The sequence below is a fragment of the Rhinopithecus roxellana genome, chromosome 8 (genome assembly GCF_007565055.1).
Source record: "Rhinopithecus roxellana isolate Shanxi Qingling chromosome 8, ASM756505v1, whole genome shotgun sequence".
Lineage (NCBI taxonomy): Eukaryota > Metazoa > Chordata > Mammalia > Primates > Cercopithecidae > Rhinopithecus > Rhinopithecus roxellana.
In genome coordinates this window covers 16,699,308-16,717,074 of record NC_044556.1, presented here as the reverse complement: position 1 = coordinate 16,717,074, position 17,767 = coordinate 16,699,308, and the positions used below count along the sequence as shown (strand labels likewise).

At 53.9% G+C, this 17,767-nt stretch overlaps 2 protein-coding genes across 2 annotated transcripts; one reads left to right on the top strand and one right to left on the bottom strand.

The window, feature by feature from the left end:
- Positions 1 to 1,070: 1,070 nt before the first annotated feature.
- MRPL34 (mitochondrial ribosomal protein L34) lies at positions 1,071 to 2,145 on the bottom strand. The gene is made up of 2 exons (XM_010361454.2): positions 1,988 to 2,145; positions 1,071 to 1,767 (listed from the first exon to the last, which is right to left on the bottom strand). The coding sequence occupies exons 1-2, from the start codon at positions 2,050 to 2,052 to the stop codon at positions 1,554 to 1,556; spliced, it is 279 nt and encodes a 92-aa protein (XP_010359756.1). The 5' UTR covers positions 2,053 to 2,145; the 3' UTR covers positions 1,071 to 1,553.
- Positions 2,146 to 4,479: 2,334 nt separating this feature from the next.
- ABHD8 (abhydrolase domain containing 8) lies at positions 4,480 to 16,230 on the top strand. Its single transcript, XM_010361455.1, has 5 exons — positions 4,480 to 4,711; positions 6,260 to 7,025; positions 13,528 to 13,698; positions 13,869 to 14,085; positions 15,525 to 16,230. The coding sequence occupies exons 2-5, from the start codon at positions 6,268 to 6,270 to the stop codon at positions 15,693 to 15,695; spliced, it is 1,317 nt and encodes a 438-aa protein (XP_010359757.1). The 5' UTR covers positions 4,480 to 4,711; positions 6,260 to 6,267; the 3' UTR covers positions 15,696 to 16,230.
- The last annotated feature ends 1,537 nt before the right edge of the window (positions 16,231 to 17,767 follow it).

The following is a 17,767-nucleotide window of genomic DNA, read 5'->3' as shown; positions in this document are numbered from 1 at the left end:
AACCTGGGAGGCAGAGGTTGCAGTGAGCAGGGATCCGACAACTGCACTCCAGCCTGGGCGACAGAGTGAGACCCTGTCAAAAACAAACACCCCCCCGCCACACACACAGTTTTCCACCAGCCTTCCTAGACCTATAAAATTTATGACACAGGCTGGGCATGATGGCTCACACCGGTAATCCCAGCACTTTGGGAGGCCAAGGCAGGCAGATCACCTGAGGTCAGGAGTTCGAGACCAGCCTGGCCAACATGGTTGAAACCCTGTCTCTACTAAAAATACAAAAATTAGCCGGGTGTGGTGGTGGGCACCTATAATCCCAGCTACTCAGGAGGCTGAGGCAGGAGAATTGCTTGAACCCGGGAGACAGAGTTTGCAGTGAGCCAAGATCGTGCCACTGCACTCCAGCCTGGGGGACAAAGCAAGACTCTGTATCAAAAAAAAAAAAAAAGGCCGGGCACGGTGGCTCAAGCCTGTAATCCCAGCACTTTGGGAGGCCGAGACGGGCGGATCACGAGGTCAGGAGATCAAGACCATCCTGGCTAACATGGTGAAACCCCGTCTCTACTAAAAATACAAAAAAACTAGCCGGGCGACGTGGCGGGCGCCTGTAGTCCCAGCTACTTGGGAGGCTGAGGCAGGAGAATGGCGTGAACCTGGGAGGCGGAGCTTGCAGTGAGCTGAGATCCGGCCACTGCACTCCAGCCTGGGCGGCAGAGCGAGACTCCGTCTCAAAAAAAAAAAAAAAAAAAAAAAACCGGACCTCGTGGCTCATGCCTGTAATCCCAGCACTTTTTGAGAGGCCAAGGCAGGCGTATCACCTGAGGTCGGGGGTTCCAGACCAGCCTGACCAACATAGAGAAACCCCTCTCTACTAAAAATACAAAATTTGCCGGGCCTGGTGGCACATGCCTGTAATCCCAGCTACTCGGGAGGCTGAGGCAGAAGAATCGCTTGAACCCGGAAGGCAGAGGTTTCGGTGAGTCAAGATCGCCCCATTGCACTCCAGCCTAGGCAACAAAAGGGAAATTCTGTCTCAAAAAAAAAAAAAAAAAAGAGTTATGACATGTAAGGCAACTGGAACTTTGAACATTTATTACACGTTTAACAATACTTCAAAATTATTGATAATTCCTTTGGATGTGATACGCTTTGTAATTATGTTTTAATGAGCTCTCATCTTGGAGAGATACATTCTCTCCGAGATACAAGAAATAGTTATAGAAGAAATAATCCAATGCCTGAGATCAGCTTCAAAAGAACCAAGGATGGGGCAGGGACGGGTTGTAGGTGGTCGGTAGTCAGGGCTGTGTACTGGGTACAAGGAGGTTCGTTGTACTGTTCTTCGGTCTGTTGCGCAGGTTCGAAATGCTTCCTAATTAAAAAGCGTAAAAAGGGACTTGGCAAGCTCCCATCCAGCCTTCAACCCCACAATACGGAGAGTACTCAGGTCCGAGGCGTTCCTGCTCCCCAGCTGCCTGCAAAAACAGCGCCAGGCAAGGTCGCGAGGTGAGGCCGATGCTTCTATAGGGGCCCCGCCGACAGCATGGCGATCCTCAATGGCTCAGCGACTTGCGGCCCTTGAGCATTCGGCGAAGGATGACCTGGACGCCGGCCGGCGTGCTCAGGCGCCGGACCCAGCCGTGCTTGTTCTTCCGTTTGATGTTGCTCGGCTGATACTCGTTTCCGCGAGTCTTGCCCCGGGCCTGCTGCGGGGTGGGGAGGCCCCAGGCGTCCGGGAACCCCAGCCAGGCCCGGGGCTGGAGCCACCTGCGTGGGTAGAGGGACGGCGAGAAAGGTCAGACGGGGTGCTAGGTGATCTCGGCGCTCAACCTCTCTGAGCCTCTGCTCCCGGGGACAGAGCCTGGCTGCAAAATGCGCTCCATAAATGCGCAAGTCACTGGCAGGTCATGCGGGCAGTGAACAGTAGCGCCAGCCTCCGACGCCCTTATTCCCAGATTTGGGGAAGGGTTCCCCTTTGAGGACTTACCTGCCACCCAGCAACGCTGCCGACCTACGCGTGGGGCCCAACAGGGATCCAGCCAAGAGAGCCATGTCCTCAGTGGGTCCCGCAGGCCCGGCCGCCGGCGATTCCGGAGCCCAGAGGAGCCCAACCCTGGAACAAAGGATTATGGGAAGTGTAGTTTCTCCTAACGTGCAAAAACAGGCCGCTGGGGAAAACACTGAAGTTGTAGTTCTACGCCTGCGCAACAGAGGCGCTCCAGTCTGTCCGCGGGGCAGGGTTCTTCATACAAACCAAAAGGTAGCGGGAGAACAGCGCCTTTTCAGCACGCGCGTGCGCACAAGGCATTATCTCCCGCCGTCAACTGGGAGCTGTGCTGTAGTTATCTCTCCTGTTGACCGGCAGAGGGTGCCCCGCGGTGGCCGGGTGCAGCTGGTGGCAGCCGCAAGAAGCGGCTGGTTCGTCTTAACCACCTCCAGCTGGGCAGATGGCACACAGCTAGCTGGCTGGCAGCTTGTCCTGGCTGCAGCCAAGTCTCCGCCTCTTGGCAGGAAGCCGAGGGGGCCTGAGTTCAAGCTCGCTGGGTGTTCTTGGGATGGTCCCTGCGCCTCTCTGGGCTTTCTCTATCTGTAAAACTCATGGATTGCAAGCTTGTCTTTGACAATCTTGCCTCCACTTCGGACCCTAGAAGAATTTTCCTCTGTTGTTAGAACCAAAAAAAAAAAAAAGAAAAAAGGAAGAAAAATTTTCTGATACTCAGATCTGAACCCCTCACCTACTCACACACTATCCTTGGCTCTCCATATCCCCAAGTAAAACCTGCTCAGCCCTTCCATCAGGCATGCAAAACCCTGTACACACACCATCTTACATTTCAGCCACGCCCTTCTCTCTGCCTGGTGTTCCCCTATCCGCCCTTTAAAAATCCTCTCCTCTCCTCCAAGGGCTGAGTGAGGTGTGGCTCATGCCTGTCATTCCAGCATTTTGGGAGGCTGAGGAGGGAGGATCCCTCGGGGCCAGGAGTTTGAGACCAGCCTGGGGACATGGTAGCAACCTCATATAGCCTCAAGTACTCGGAAGGTGAGGTGGGAGGATTCCCTGAACCCAGGAGATCCAGGCTATAGTGAGCAATGATAGCACCAATGCACTCCAGCCTGGGCAATGGAGTGAGATCCTTTCTCAAAAAAAAAAAAAAAAAAAAAAAAAGGAGTCCTCTTCTCTCAAGCGCTGTCCATTCTTCTGGCCCAGCTGCCTTCCCTTGACTCTACCCCAAGTTCAGGGGCTCCTCAAGGGCCAGGGGCCTGGGGCTGTATCCCTACAAGTGCCAGCTTGGGGTTCATACAGAGAGGTGCTTGCTAAATGAATAAACTGTATAGTCTCCCAGAAGTGCCCTTAGTGGGCAAGAGTAGGTGTCTGGACGGAATCCAGCTCTGGCAGCAAATTCCAGGGGATGGGAGTGGCCAAGCAGCAAGGAGCATTTAACCCCTCGTCCCCCGAAGCCCATCCTACCTGTAACATCATTTAGCAAAACATCACCACTACAATAACGCCCATAATATACGGAGCACTTGTTATATGCATGACACTGATGACTGCTGTATAGTAAACTTATGAGAGGATGAATTTCATAAAAAATAAACAGAGGCTCAGGAACGTGAAGTAACTTGCCCAAGGTCACACCTCAGCGAAGGGCAGAGGCTGGATTTGAGACCTGAGCTCTCCTGAGGGCCTACCGTGGCCCCGCCGGCACCACAGAGCTGGGATGCCTGCCTCTTGCTATCAGCCCTCCTCAGAACCATGGCAGCCATAGGTTAAATCGGCTGATTATGAAATTCAAACTCTCTAATTACCCACAGCTCTAAGACTTTCCTTGAAAGCTTTAGAGAAGCCCGTCACGATGGCTCACGCCTGTAATCTCAGCCCTTTGGTGAAGCCGTAGGCGAGAGGATTGCTTGATGCCCGGAGTTCGAGACTAGTCTGGGCAACATAGCGAGACCTCGTCCTTACCAAAAAAAAAGGGGGGGCGGGGCAGGGGATGGGGGTGAGGGAGGTTAGCAAATAATGGTTCCCAGGGCTTACACAGCCTTGGGTTCAAGTCCCAGCTTTGCCCCTTGCTTGATTTATGTTCTTGTGCCCTTTATGATCCTCAGTTTCCCCACTGGGGACTGGAAAAAGATCTTGGAGTCTCTGCTTCTAGAATGGAAAGGTCGATACAGAGAGAAGAGTATGGGAGCCTCGTTTGGAGAGGAACAGGACAATTCGGAGGCAGGGGCTGGGAGGCAGGGGCTTGGGAAACCCATTTGCAGAGAGAGGGCCCTGGCCGCGCACTCCCAGGCGTCCCTCAGACCTTAGACTGCAACCCCCTTCTCCGCCTTGAGCCAGGCCCCATCCTCCCGCAACCTCGGTGCACCACCAAAGGGGCGGGGTTGTTGCTCCCAGAGCCCGCCTCCACTCCGGAACTACCGCCTCTGATTGGGCTCGTAACTAGGCCAGGTCAATCCGCAGCTGCGATAGGCCGAAGTGCCCGCCCGTCGGCACATGGCTCCGCCTACCGGGGGGAGGAACTTAAAGGGCCGGCTTTTTCGGCGGCCGCGGGATGCCCCTGTGCTGACCGCCAGGGGCCGGTGCCCGCCAGCGTAGACGCACCCGGCCTGACCCCGCGCCACCATGTAAACGGCGCCAGCAGGCGGACGCTGGCTTCTCCACCTGGGACCCCTCCGCCCCGACCCGGGCCCCGCGGCCCTCGATGAGGTGAGCGGGGAGTGGGCCCCAAAAGGAGAGATCGAAACCCCGGGGCCTCCACTTCGGAGGAGTGGTGTCCACCAACCCCGCGTTTGGGCTCCTAGGAAGCCACGGAGCCCCAGTGGGCTCGACCCCGCTGCAGGGATGACGAACACCTGGAAGGCGGGGGCCGGGGGCGGGGAAGCGGGACTGGGGAGGCGCCTGTGCGTTGCCCTCTGCAATCCGGGATTAGGGCCCCACTCGAGGTGCGGGGCACAGTCTGCTTCCCCTCCAGTATGTCTGGGGCCACTGCGGGCTCAGTCTCGGGCGTGCGTTACCTTAGCGGCGCCCAACCTGGGGTGGGGGGCAGGCAGACAGTTGGCCCCATCTCCAGGCCCTAGACACCTAGACAATGGGGGTGCACTGCTCGGGTATCCCCTCTTAGGTTATGTAACTGCCTGTGGTTGCCATGGACACGGGGGCGGGGGTGGCCCAAGGAGTGGGATGGAGGCTTGGAGGCCCCCAGCCAGGGCCTTGCCTTTCCCATCCTCTTCTCCACCTCCGGGGACTTGTGTAGCAGATCCCCAGAATCCAGAGTGCCAAGGAGGAAGTTCAGAGTCTAGCTTCCTCTCAGAATATCTGGGTCTCAGCTTGGCCCTCTATGAAACAGACCCCGGCTCACCTCGGTCTGGGGGAGCTGAGCAAGGCTTTCTGTGGCTCAGTTCCCAACCCCCTCTCCCAGGGCCTCATCTTTCAGGAGTCAGATTCAGAGCCAGGAGTCTCACTGGGGGCCCACCAAAGATTTGCACATTTTAGATGACTTAGGAGGCCCTGGGGATACGTGAGTTAGTGAGTGTATACCTGGATGAGTTAGTGAGTTAGTGCATACCTGAATGAATAAGTTCGTGTATACCTGAATGAATGAGTTAGGAGGCCATAAATGGTATAAACTCCAGCTTGTGGGGAGGGGGTGTCTTCAGGCTGGTCCATGTTTGCCACAATGTCCCCTTCTCCAGGAACATCCCCCACCAGACCCCACCACCTTCCCTGCGGACACCTTGTGGGGTAAGCCATAGCCACGTCTTTCTCTCTGACGATAGACTAGGGTGGCCCAGGAGGGTGTCTTACACAAAGGCACTGCCCAGACAAAACATCTCAAGGCAGGATGGCTCACACCTGTAATCCCAGCACTTTGGGAGGCCGAGGCAGGCAGAACATCTTAGGTCAGGAATTCAAGACCAGCCTGGCCAACATGGTGAAACCCCATCTCTACAGAAAATACATGGTGGCGCCTGCCTGTAATCCCAGCTACTGAGGAAGCTGAGGCAGGAGAATAGCTTGAACCCAGGAGGGGGAGGTTGCAGTAAGCCGAGATACTGGCACTGCACTCCAGCCTGGACAACAAAGTGAGACTGTCTCAAACACACACACACACACCTGAGTGCCATGGCTCACTTGCTCTGGCGCTCCCCAAACTGGAGTCTACAAGGGTTCTCCCAAGGCTCAGGGAGTGCATGCTGCAGGGTAGAGGGTTCTCATTGAGACAGCACCTGAACTGGCTGCTGTCCCCACTCACAGGACACACCATGCTGACCGGGGTGACCGACGGTATCTTCTGTTGCCTGCTGGGCACGCCCCCCAACGCCGTAGGGCCACTGGAGAGCGTCGAGTCCAGCGATGGCTACACCTTTGTAGAGGTCAAGCCCGGCCGCGTGCTGCGAGTGAAGCATGCAGGACCCGCCCCGGCCGCTGCCCCACCTCCGCCATTATCCGCATCCTCGGATGCAGCCCAGGGGGACCTTTCTGGCTTGGTCCGCTGTCAGCGCCGGATCACCGTGTACCGCAATGGGCGGTTGCTGGTGGAAAACCTGGGCCGAGCCCCTCGAGCCGACCTCCTGCACGGGCAGAATGGCTCTGGGGAGCCGCCAGCCGCCCTGGAGGTGGAGCTGGCCGATCCAGCGGGCAGCGATGGCCGCTTGGCTCCCAGCAGCGGCAGCGGCAGCGGCAGTGGCAGTGGTGGGCGGCGGCGGCGAGCCCGGCGCCCCAAGAGGACCATCCATATTGACTGTGAGAAGCGCATCACTAGCTGCAAAGGCGCCCAGGCCGACGTGGTGCTGTTTTTCATCCATGGTGTCGGCGGTTCCCTGGCCATCTGGAAGGAGCAACTGGACTTCTTTGTGCGCCTAGGCTATGAGGTGGTGGCTCCTGACCTGGCCGGCCACGGTGCCAGCTCTGCGCCCCAGGTGGCCGCAGCCTACACCTTCTATGCGCTGGCTGAGGACATGAGAGCGATCTTCAAGCGCTATGCCAAGAAGCGAAACGTGCTCATCGGTCATTCCTACGGGTAAGTGAACCCTGGCACGTGGGGTGGGGGTGAGGGATGGGGGTCAGCAGGGACTGACAGTCACAAAATACTGAGTTTTTGGCTGGGCCCTGTGGCTCACGCCTGTAATCCCAGCACTTTGGGAAGCCAAGGCGGACGGATCACCTGAGGTCGGGAGTTCGAGAACAGCCTGGCCAAGGTGGTGAAACCCCGTCTCTACCAAAAATACAGAAATTAGCCAGACATGGTGGCATGTACCTGAAGTCCCAGTTACTGGGGAGGCTGAGGCAGGATAATCGCTTGAACCAGGGAGGTGGAGGTTGCAGTGAGCCAAGATTGCACCACTGTACTCCAGCCTGGGTGACAGAGTGAGACTCAGTCTCAGAAAAAAAAAAAAAAAAAAAAAAAAAAACCTGAATTTTCAGCCCAGATGCCACTGACGCCTGTAATCCCAGTGCTTTGGGGGGCCAAGGCAGGAGGATATCTTGAGGCAAGGAGTTCAAGACCAGCCTGGGCAACATAGGGAGACCCTAACTCTACAAAAAGTACAAAATTAGCTAGATGAGGAGGTGCACACATATAGTTCCAGCTACTTAAGGGGCTGAGGCAGGAGATCGCTTGAGCCTGGGAGGTTGAGGCTGCAGTGAACTGTGATCACACCACTGCACTCCAGCCTGGGCAAGATGGTAAGACCCTGTCTCTCTTTTTTTTTTTTTTTTTGAGACGGAGTCCTGCTCTGTCACCCAGGCTGGAGTGCTGTGGCCGGATCTCAGCTCACTGCAAGCTCCGCCTCCCGGGTTCACGCCATTCTCCTGTCTCAGCCTCCCGGGTAGCTGGGACTACAGGCGCCGCCACGTCGCCCGGCTAGTTTTTTGTAGTTGTTAGTAGAGACGGGGTTTCACCGTGTTAGCCAGGATGGTCTCGATCTCCTGACCTCGTGATCCGCCCGTCTCGGCCACCCGAAGTGCTGGGATTACAGGCTTGAGCCACCGCGCCCGGCCGACCCTGTCTCTCTTTAAAAAAAAAAAAAAAAAAAAAAAAAAAAAAAAAAAGGCCAGGCACAGTGGTGCACACTTGTAGATGGATCACTGGAGATGAGCCTGGACAACATGGCAAAACCCTATCTCTTAAAACAAAACAAAACAAACAAAAATCCTAATTTTTCTCCTTGAAAAAAAAATCCCATTTTTTTTATTATTTAAGTTTTACTTTTTCTTTTAAATAGAGATGGTGTCTCACTATATTACCCAAGATGTTCTGTAACTCCTGGGTTCAAGTGGTCCTCGCACCTCAGCCTCCCAAAGTGCTAGGATTACAGGTGTGAGTCATTGTGCTCAGCCTTAATTTTTTCTTTTTTCTTAGATGGAGTCTCGCTGTGTTCCCCAGGCTGGAATGCAGTGGCGAGATCTTGGCTCACTGCAAGCTCCACCTCCCAGATTCATGACATTGTCCTGCCTCAGCCTCCTGAGTAGCTGGGACTACAGGCACTCGCCACCACATCTGGTAATTTTTTGTATTTTTAGTAGAGACAGGGTTTCATCGTGTTAGCCAGGATGGTCTCATTCTCCCAACCTCCTGATCCTCCCTCCTCAGCCTCCCAAAGTGCTGGGATTACAGGCGTGAGCCACCGCGCCCGGCCAATTTTCAAGTTTAAAAAAAATTATATAGAGATGGCGGGGGTCTCATTATGTTGCCCAAGCTGGTCTTGAACTCCTGGGCTCAAGCCATCCTCCCTCCTTGGCATCCTGACGTGGTGGGATAACAGGCATGAGCCACTATACCAGGCTGAAAGCTCCCATTAACATATGTAATCAGACAGGGATTTCCATCATCACTGATATTATTTCACATTGTTCTAAAGCAGTGTTGCTCAGGCCAGGTGCAGTGGCTCATGCCTGTAATCGTAGCACTTTAGGAAGCCAAAGCAGACAGATCACTTGAGGTCAAGAGTTCAACACCAGGCCGGGCGCAGTGGCTCAAGCCTGTAATCCCAGCACTTTGGGAGGCCGAGACGGGTGGATCACGAGGTCAGGAGATCAAGACCATCCTGGCTAACACGGTGAAACCCCGTCTCTGCTAAAAAATACAAAAAACTAGCCGGGCGAGGTGGCGCCGCCTGTAGTCCCAGCTACTCCGGAGGCTGAGGCAGGAGAATGGCGGGAACCCGGGAGGCGGAGCTTGCAGTGAGCTGAGATCCGGCCACTGCACTCCAGCCTGGGCGACAGAGCGAGACTCTGTCTCAAAAAAAAAAAAAAGTTCAACACCAGCTTGGCCAACATGGTGAAACCCCATCTCTACTAAAGGTACAAAAAATTAGCCAGGCATGATGGTGTGTGCCTGTAATCCCAGCAACTCAGGAGTCTGAGGCAGGAGAATCACTTGAACCTGGGAGACAGAGGTTGCAGTGAGCAGAGATCATACCACTGCACTCCAGCCTGAGCAACAAGGTGAGACTCCGCAAACAAAAAACAAAAAACACAGTGTTGTTTAATCTCAGCACTAACATTTTTGGCCAGGTTATTTTTTTTTTCTGTGGGGGGCTATAGAATGTTTAGTAGTATCCCTGGCTTCTGCCCAGTTGATACAACTACATAATCTAGTGTTGATCATGACAGTCAAAAATGTCTTCAGAAGTTGCCAAATGTGCACTGGTGGGCAGAATTACCCCTGGCTGAGAACCACTGCCTTAGACTACGTTCAAAAGTCAGCTGCCCTGGAGATGCCTGTGCATTCAGGAAGGGCTCATTGGAATCCTGTAAATTCTAGGCATTTACAAAGGCATGGGTTACTGAAATTCACTCCTGCTTAAAGGGCAGGTAATACAACCTAAAACTTACCAATAACCCTTCTATGGAAGGCTTGGTCCCCAGGGCTTGACCACTACCAAGTGGCCTCATTCTTTCCCTTATCCAGGAAGAAAGGCAAGATTGGAACAGCCAGGTGGGTTGAACACCACTGTTTTAGAGATTCTAGCCTATGCAATTAGACCAGAAAAAGAGGCTGGGTGCAGTGGCTCACACCTGTAATCCCAGCACTTTGGGAGGCCGAGGAGGGCAGATCACGAGGTCAGGAAATCGAGACCAACACGGTGAAACCCCGTCTCTACTAAAAATACAAAAAATTAGCCAGGCATGGTGGCGGGCGCCTGTAGTCCCAGCTACTCGGGAGGCTGAGGCAGGAGAATAGCGTGAACCCGGGAGGCAGAGCTTGCAGTGAGCCAAGAACGTGCCACTGCACTCCAGCCTGGGCAACAGAGTGAGACTCTGTCTCAAAAATTAAAAACAGAAAAAAGAGAAAAAAAGAAAAATAAATAAGTGGCCAGTTGTGGTGGCTTACACCTGTAATCCCAACACTTTGGGAGGCTGAGGTGGGAGGACTGCTGTAGCTGTGGAGTTGCCGAAGACCAACCTGGGCAACCTAAGCAAGATCTTATCTCTATAAAAAAATAAAAAGTAAAAAAGTAAAAAAAGAAAACAAGGAAGTTATGTAAGTATCTAAAAGAAAGGAATCCAGACTGAGAGGTAACAGCTCTTGTTTGTTTATATTTGTTTATATAATAACATACTCAAAAGTTGATGCTTATGATAAAGTAATCCTCTAATTAAATGAGCATCCACCTGCCAGGCACAGTGGCTCACACCTGTAATCCCAGCACTTTCAGAGGCTGAGGCAGGCGGATCACGAGGTCAGGAGTTCAAGACCAGCCTGGCCAAAATGGTGAAACCCTGTCTCTACTAAAAATACAAAAATTAGCTGGGTGTGCTGACAGGCACCTGTAATCCCAGCTACTCAGGAGGCTGAGGCAGGAGAATCATTCGAACCCATGAGGCGGAGGTTGCAGTGAGCCAAGATCGCACCATTGCACTCCAGCCTGGGTGACAGGGCAAGACTCTTTCTCCAGAAAAAGAAAACAAAAAACACCCACCTACAATAGTTCCCATGACTCCATAACAATGCTATGAGGTCAGCACATTTACAACTTCAGGAATGTGGAGGCTGAAACTCAGAGAGGTGAAGCAACCTGCCCAAAGACATACAGGAAGTCCCTGACACAATCAGGTCTGCCTGACTCCTGTCTGTATCCTTTCCTCATTACAGCAGGGGCTGGCCAACATTTCCTTAAAGGGTCAGATAGCAAATATTTTAGGTTTGCAGGTCATACAGTCACTGTTGGAACTTCTGATAAAACCTTATTTAGGAAACATTTTTTGGCCAGGCACGGTGGCTCACGCCTCTAATCCCAGCACTTTGGGGGACCAAGGTGGGCAGATCGCCTGTGGTCAGGAGTTCGAGACCAGCCTAACTAACATGGTGAACTCCCGTCTCTACTAAAAATACAAAAACTAGCCGGGCATAGTGGCGGGCGCCTGTAATCCCAGCTACTCGGGAGGCTAAGGCAGGAGAATCGCTTGAACTCGGGAGGTGGAGATTGCAGAGAGCCGAGATCATGCCACTGTGCTCCAGCCTGGGTGACAGAGCGAGACTCTGTCTCAGAAGAAAAAAAAAACAAAAAACAAAAAACTTTATTTAGAAAACATTTTTCAAATCTCCAAAAGTGTTAACTATATTTACAAAAGCAAATGACTAGCCCAGAGGCCGTACATAGTTTGCTGACCCCTGCTTTAGTAGGAATGAGGAACTGAACTTTGGGGGCTCCTCAGGCCATGCCCTTCCATCTTGTATAAGGAAGACAGATATGTCTTGCCCAGAGGCAGGTGGCGGAACATCCTAAAAGGGAAGGGATAGTAGGAAACCGTGACCTCCTCTGGGCAGCCAGAAGCATTTGTTTAATCAGATTGCTTTCCTAACACTTGCTGATAAGTAATTCTTACTGCTTTCGGGTCATGGTGACTTTCAGAATCTGATGAGGGCCAGGCACAGTGGCTCTATAATCTCAACACTTTGGAAGGCCAAGGTGGAAGGATCACTTGAGCCCAGGAGTTCAAGACCAGCCTGGGCAACATAGTGAGACCCTCATCTCTACAAAAATTTTTAAAAATTAAAATAAAAAGTCTGGTGAAGCTTCTGGATCCAGATTCTCTCTTCAAAATAAGTTCCATCCTCAACACTCAATCTCACACTTTCATGGTATTTGAGAGGCCGCCCCCATCCCTCACCCCTTCAGGTGTCCATGGACCCCAGGGGAAGAATCTTGGCTTTCAAGGTTCTTCTTGAACCTTCTGGGTGAGGGGAGGACATGAACCCCCTCACCAGGCCGGGTGTTACGGCTCACACCTGTAATCCCAGCACTTTGGGAGGCTAAGGCCAGAGGATAGATCACTTGAGCCCAGGAGTTCAAGACCAGCTTAACCAACATGAGGAGATCTTGTCTTTATAAAAAAAATTTTTTTTTTTTTTTTTTTTTTTTTTTTGAGCTGGAGTCTTGCTCATCACCCAGGCTGGAGTGCAGTGGCACGATCTTGGCTCACTGCAAGCTCCGCCTCCCATGTTCACGCCATTCTTCTGTCTCAGCCTCCGGAGTAGCTGGGACTACAGGCGCCTGCCACCACGCTCGGCTAATGTTTTGTATTTTTAGTAGGGACGGGGTTTCACCATGTTAGCCAGGATGGTCTTCATCTCCTGACCTCGTGATCTGCCCGCCTCGGCCTCCCAAAGTGCTGGGATTACAGACGTGAGCCACCGCACCCGGCCATAAAAATTTTTAAAAATTAGCTGAGCATGGTGGCACATGCCTGTAGTCCCAGCTACTCAGAAGGCTGAGGTGAGAGGATCACTTGAGCCCAGGAAGTCAAGGCTGCAGGGAGCTACGATTATGCCACTGCACCACTCCAGCCTAGGCGACAGCAAAACCTTGTCTCAAAAACGGAACGGGCCAGTCCCAGTGGCTCACGCCTGTAATCCCAGCACTTTGGGAAGCCAAGGTGGGCAGATCACTTGAGGTCAGGAGTTCTCGACCAGCCTGAGCAACATGCTGAAACACTGTGTCTACTGAAAAATACAAAAATTAACCAGGTGTGGTGGTGAACGCCTGTACTCCCAGCTACTCAGGAGGCTGAGGAAGGAGAATCAGTTGAACCTGGGAGGCAGATGTTGTAGTGAGCTGAGACTGCATCACTGTACTCCAACCTGGGCGACAAAGTGAGACTCTGTCTCAAAAACAAAAACAAAAACAAACCAGGCCGGGCGTAGTGGCTCACGTCTGTAATCTCAGCACTTTGGGAGGCCGAGGCGGATGGATCACTTGAGGTCAGGAATTCAAGACCAGCCGGACCAACATTGTGAAACCCCATTTCTACTAAAAATACAAAAATTATCTGGGTGTGGTGGTGTGCGGCTGCAATCCCAGCTACTCGGGAGACGGAGGCAGGAGAATCGCTTGAACCCAGGAGGGAGAGGTTGCAGTGAGCCAAGATCGAGCCACTGCACTCCAGCCTGGGCGACAGAGTAAAACTCTGTCTCAAACAAAAACAAAAACAAAACAAAACAAAACAAAATGGTCACTGCTTATATCCTGCTGACCGCCTCCCTTCAATCCTCCCATCACCCCACCCATTCCGGGCAGTGTCTCTTTCTGCACATTCCTGGCACATGAGTACCCAGACCTAGTGCACAAGGTCATCATGATCAATGGCGGGGGCCCTACGGCGCTGGAGCCCAGCTTCTGCTCAATCTTCAACATGCCCACCTGCGTCCTGCACTGCTTGTCGCCCTGCCTGGCCTGGAGCTTTCTCAAGTGAGTGCCCCCATCCCAAAGGCCGTGATCCTGGCCCTGGGGAACCCAGGCGTCTGCTCGAGTTGGATGGGAGGGTGGGCTGTACTGCTGGGACTAGGGCTGGCATCGGGGGCACCCCGCGGCAGGCGGGCTGGCATGAGGGGCTCTAGCGGTGCCTCCACCACCACCAGGGCCGGCTTCGCCCGCCAAGGAGCCAAGGAGAAGCAGCTGTTAAAGGAGGGTAACGCTTTCAACGTGTCATCCTTCGTGCTCCGGGCCATGATGAGTGGCCAGTACTGGCCAGAGGGCGACGAGGTCTACCACGCCGAGCTCACCGTGCCGGTCCTGCTTGTCCACGGCATGCACGATAAGTTTGTGCCCGTAGAGGAAGACCAGCGGATGGCCGAGGTAGAGGAGGGCACCTGGGGCGCCACAGCTACAAATCCCCAGGGTGCAGCCCAGGAGGGGCGTGGCCTCTGCGGGGGGCGTGGTAGTGTTTGGTGGGCGTGCTTTCTTCCCTAGGGGGCGTGGTCGCCGGGTGGGCGTGGTGTCTAGATGCTGCATCTTGTTCTGACCCCAGGCAAACAGGACCATTAGGTCTAGCATCAAAGGTATAATCTAGAAAGCAGGGCTGCCCTGGACAGGTGTTAGCAATTATGCACCGTCCCCCACCGCATGTAAGAAGGCTCTCCTCACAGCGGAGGATTTGTATAAGAGACCAGTGATTATATAATTCTAGGAGACTGGCACCAGGGGATCTTTAGATTAGAAACTCTAATTAGCGAGTTGATATTAGAAAGGGTCTGGGGATCCTTAGCACTTAGAATAGCCTTGGATACTAACCCGGTGAGGTGGTTCACGCCGATAATCGCTGCAACTTGGGAGGCTGAGTGGGGCGGATCGGTTGAACCCAGGAATTCAAGGCTGCAGTGACCCATACTCGCACCACTGCACTCCAGCCTGGGCGACAGAGCAAGACCCCATTTCTCAAAAAAAAAAAAAAAAAAAAAAAAAAAAATTAAAGTATAGCTCTGTACTGGTGGTTCTTAACTAAGGAGGATTCTGCCCCCAAGGAACACGTGGAAATGCATGGAGACATTTTTGGGTGTCACGACTGAGGGGGAGGGGGTACTACTGGCATCTGGTGGATGGAGGCCAGGGATGCTGCTCAACACCCTACAAATGCGCAGGATAGCAGCCCCACACCAGCTACCCTCCACCCCCACCAGCAAAGAATGATCCAGCTCCTAATGTTGGATCCTCCTCCGGGTCGGGCGCGGTGGCTCACACCTGTAGTCCCAGCACTTTGGGAGACCGAGGCGGGCAGATCACCTGATGTCAGGAGTTGGAGACCAACCTGGCCAACATGGTGAAACCCCGTCTCCACTAAAAATACAAAAATTAGCCGGGTGTGGTGGCGTGTGCCTGTAATCCCAGCTACTCGGGAGGCTGAGGCAGGAGAATCGCTTGAACCCAGGAGGCAGATGTTGGAGTGAGCCGAGATTGCGCCACTGCACTCCAGCCTGGGTGATAGAGCAAGACTCCGTCTCCAGAAAAAAAAAAAAAAGAAAAGAAAAGAAAAGAAAGAAAAGAAAAAAGAATATCCTTCTCCGGGCGTACTGTACACACTTAATAAATGCTGGATGCCTGAATACTAGTTCGGCTCCTGCAGGGCGACAGGCCATCCTCTAGCTCCCCCTTGAGTGGAAGTGGAGAGATGCTGGGTAGATGGGAGGAGGGACTTTTGGATGCTGCGGGCCATGTGTGGATGTCGGAGTCCCAGGGAAGCCTGGCTTCTCGCTCCACCCTCCTGCCCCCGCCTACCCTGAGCCCCGCGTCTTCTGCAGATCCTGCTCCTGGCATTCCTGAAGCTCATCGACGAGGGCAGCCACATGGTGATGCTGGAATGCCCCGAGACGGTCAACACGCTGCTCCACGAATTCCTGCTCTGGGAGCCCGAGCCTTCGCCCAAGGCTCTGCCCGAGCCACTGCCGGCGCCTCCAGAAGACAAGAAGTAAACGCCGGGCCGGCGGGGCATCGCTTGGTGAGCACAGCCGCAGCAGGAGGAGGCCGGAGCCTGCGCGGGGTCTGCAGCTCAGACCACCTGGGCGGGCCGTTCGCTCCGGTGGGCGGGGCCAGGTCAGGGAGACGCCCCAAGGCTGGCTGGGCGGGGCGTGGCATCTGAGAGAGCCCAGCGGACACTCCGCTCTCTGCTTCCGTCCCGCGGGGCCCATCGGCGTTTCGGGGCTGCAGCCGGGACCCTCGCGGAAGATGACTTTGTACAGAAGCTCTCCCTCACTTTCCCCACGACGCCACGGTCGAGGCAGGCCCCCCACCCCGCTCTCTGTCTTCGGTGTCAGACGTGCTTGATCCTGGGACCCACGATCCCCACGGGGACCCTCGGGGCCCCATCCCGTTGCCCGAGACCCTCCCTACCCCGCATTCCTCGGCGCTGGGAGCTATTTTTGCCCAAGGTGGGAGGGATGGGGGGGCTAGCGCCACCGAACCTGCACATCTCAACTTGTAACTCAATAAACAGAAGTGACAATCGGAGTCTCCGGACCTGTGCTGGGTGACCGCAAGGCAGGGTGTTCACCGCCCGGAGTCTCAGTTTTCCCATCTGCAGACTGGGCTCAGGCTGATGCCTCGAGCTCAGGATCGACTTTGGCAATGTCTGGGATCCACGTTAGCTTCCTGAATTTCCCCTCGCACCTCAGAAGGCTGGGCCTCCGGCCGGGCGCGGTGGCTCAAGCCTGTAATCCCAGCACTTTGGGAGGCCGAGGAGGGGGGATCACGAGGTCAGGAGATCGAGACCATCCCGGCTAACACAGTGAAACCCCGTCTCTACTAAAAATACAAAAGATTACCCTGGTGTGGTGGCGGACGCCTGTAGTCCCAACTACTCGGGAGATTGAGGCAGGAGAATGGCGTGAACCCAAGAGGCGGAGCTTGCAGTGAGCCGAGATCGCGCCACTGCACTCCAGCCTGGGCAACAGAGCGAGAGTCCGTCAAAAAAAAAAAAAAAACACAAATACAAAGACAAGCCAGGAATGGTGGCGAGCGCCTGTAGTCCCAGCTACTCCGGGATCCTGAGGCCGGAGAATCCCTTGAACCCAGGAGGTGGAGGTTGCAGGAGCTGAGATCGTGCCACTGCACTCCAGCCTGGGTAACAAGGCAAGACTCTGTCTCAAAAAACACGAGATGAGCCCTTCCCTGGCAGGAAGAGATCCAACAAAGGTTTAGGTAAAGATCGGTGGGTGATGCATGGAATTAGAGCTGCCATAATTGAGTGCCCACTGTATTCCGGGCTGTGTTTTGAATGCCTGTCACCCACTGCTTCATTGAATTCGACTCATCCAACCCCATCCAGCAAGTTAGGATCTTTTACTATCCCCATGTTATATCTTTCAGCTTGGTTTAGGGTCACTTTTGTCAAGAAGATTTTTCTTTTGAGACCACCAAATCTGTGTTTTAGTTTTTTGGTGTTTGTTGTTGTTGTTTGTTTGTTTGTTTTTTGAGATGGAGTCTTACTCTGTCGCGCAGGCTGGAGTGCAGTGGCACCATGTCGGCTGGCTACAACCTCCACCCCCCCCGTCGAAGCGATTCTCCTGCCTCAGCCACCCGACTAACTGGGATTACAGTCGCCTGCCACTGCCCCCAGCTACTTTTTGTATTTTTAGTAGAGATGGGGTTTCACCATCTTGGCCAGGCTGGTCTTGAACTCCTGACCTCGTGATCCACCCGCCTCGGTCTCCCAAAGTGCTGGGATTACAGGCGTGAGCCCCTGCACCTCGCCTACATTTTATTCTGATCCATGTATATCTAGGCCTATCTGTGGTTCCTGTGTGTTACAGGAGGAGGGAGGAAATCTTTCCTTCGGTTCTATCCTTTCCCCACTGGTTTGGGAGCTCCATCTTTAGTTTAGACCAGGGGGGCAATTGTGTCCATTGGCAACTTCTGGTGACTTTTTTTTTTTTTGAGGCAGAGTCTCGCTCTGTCGCCCGGACTGGAGTGCAGTCTGGTGACATTTTTAATCGCCATGTTTGGGGGTGCATGGGTGTTGCTGGCTTCTAGGGGATGGAGACTAGGG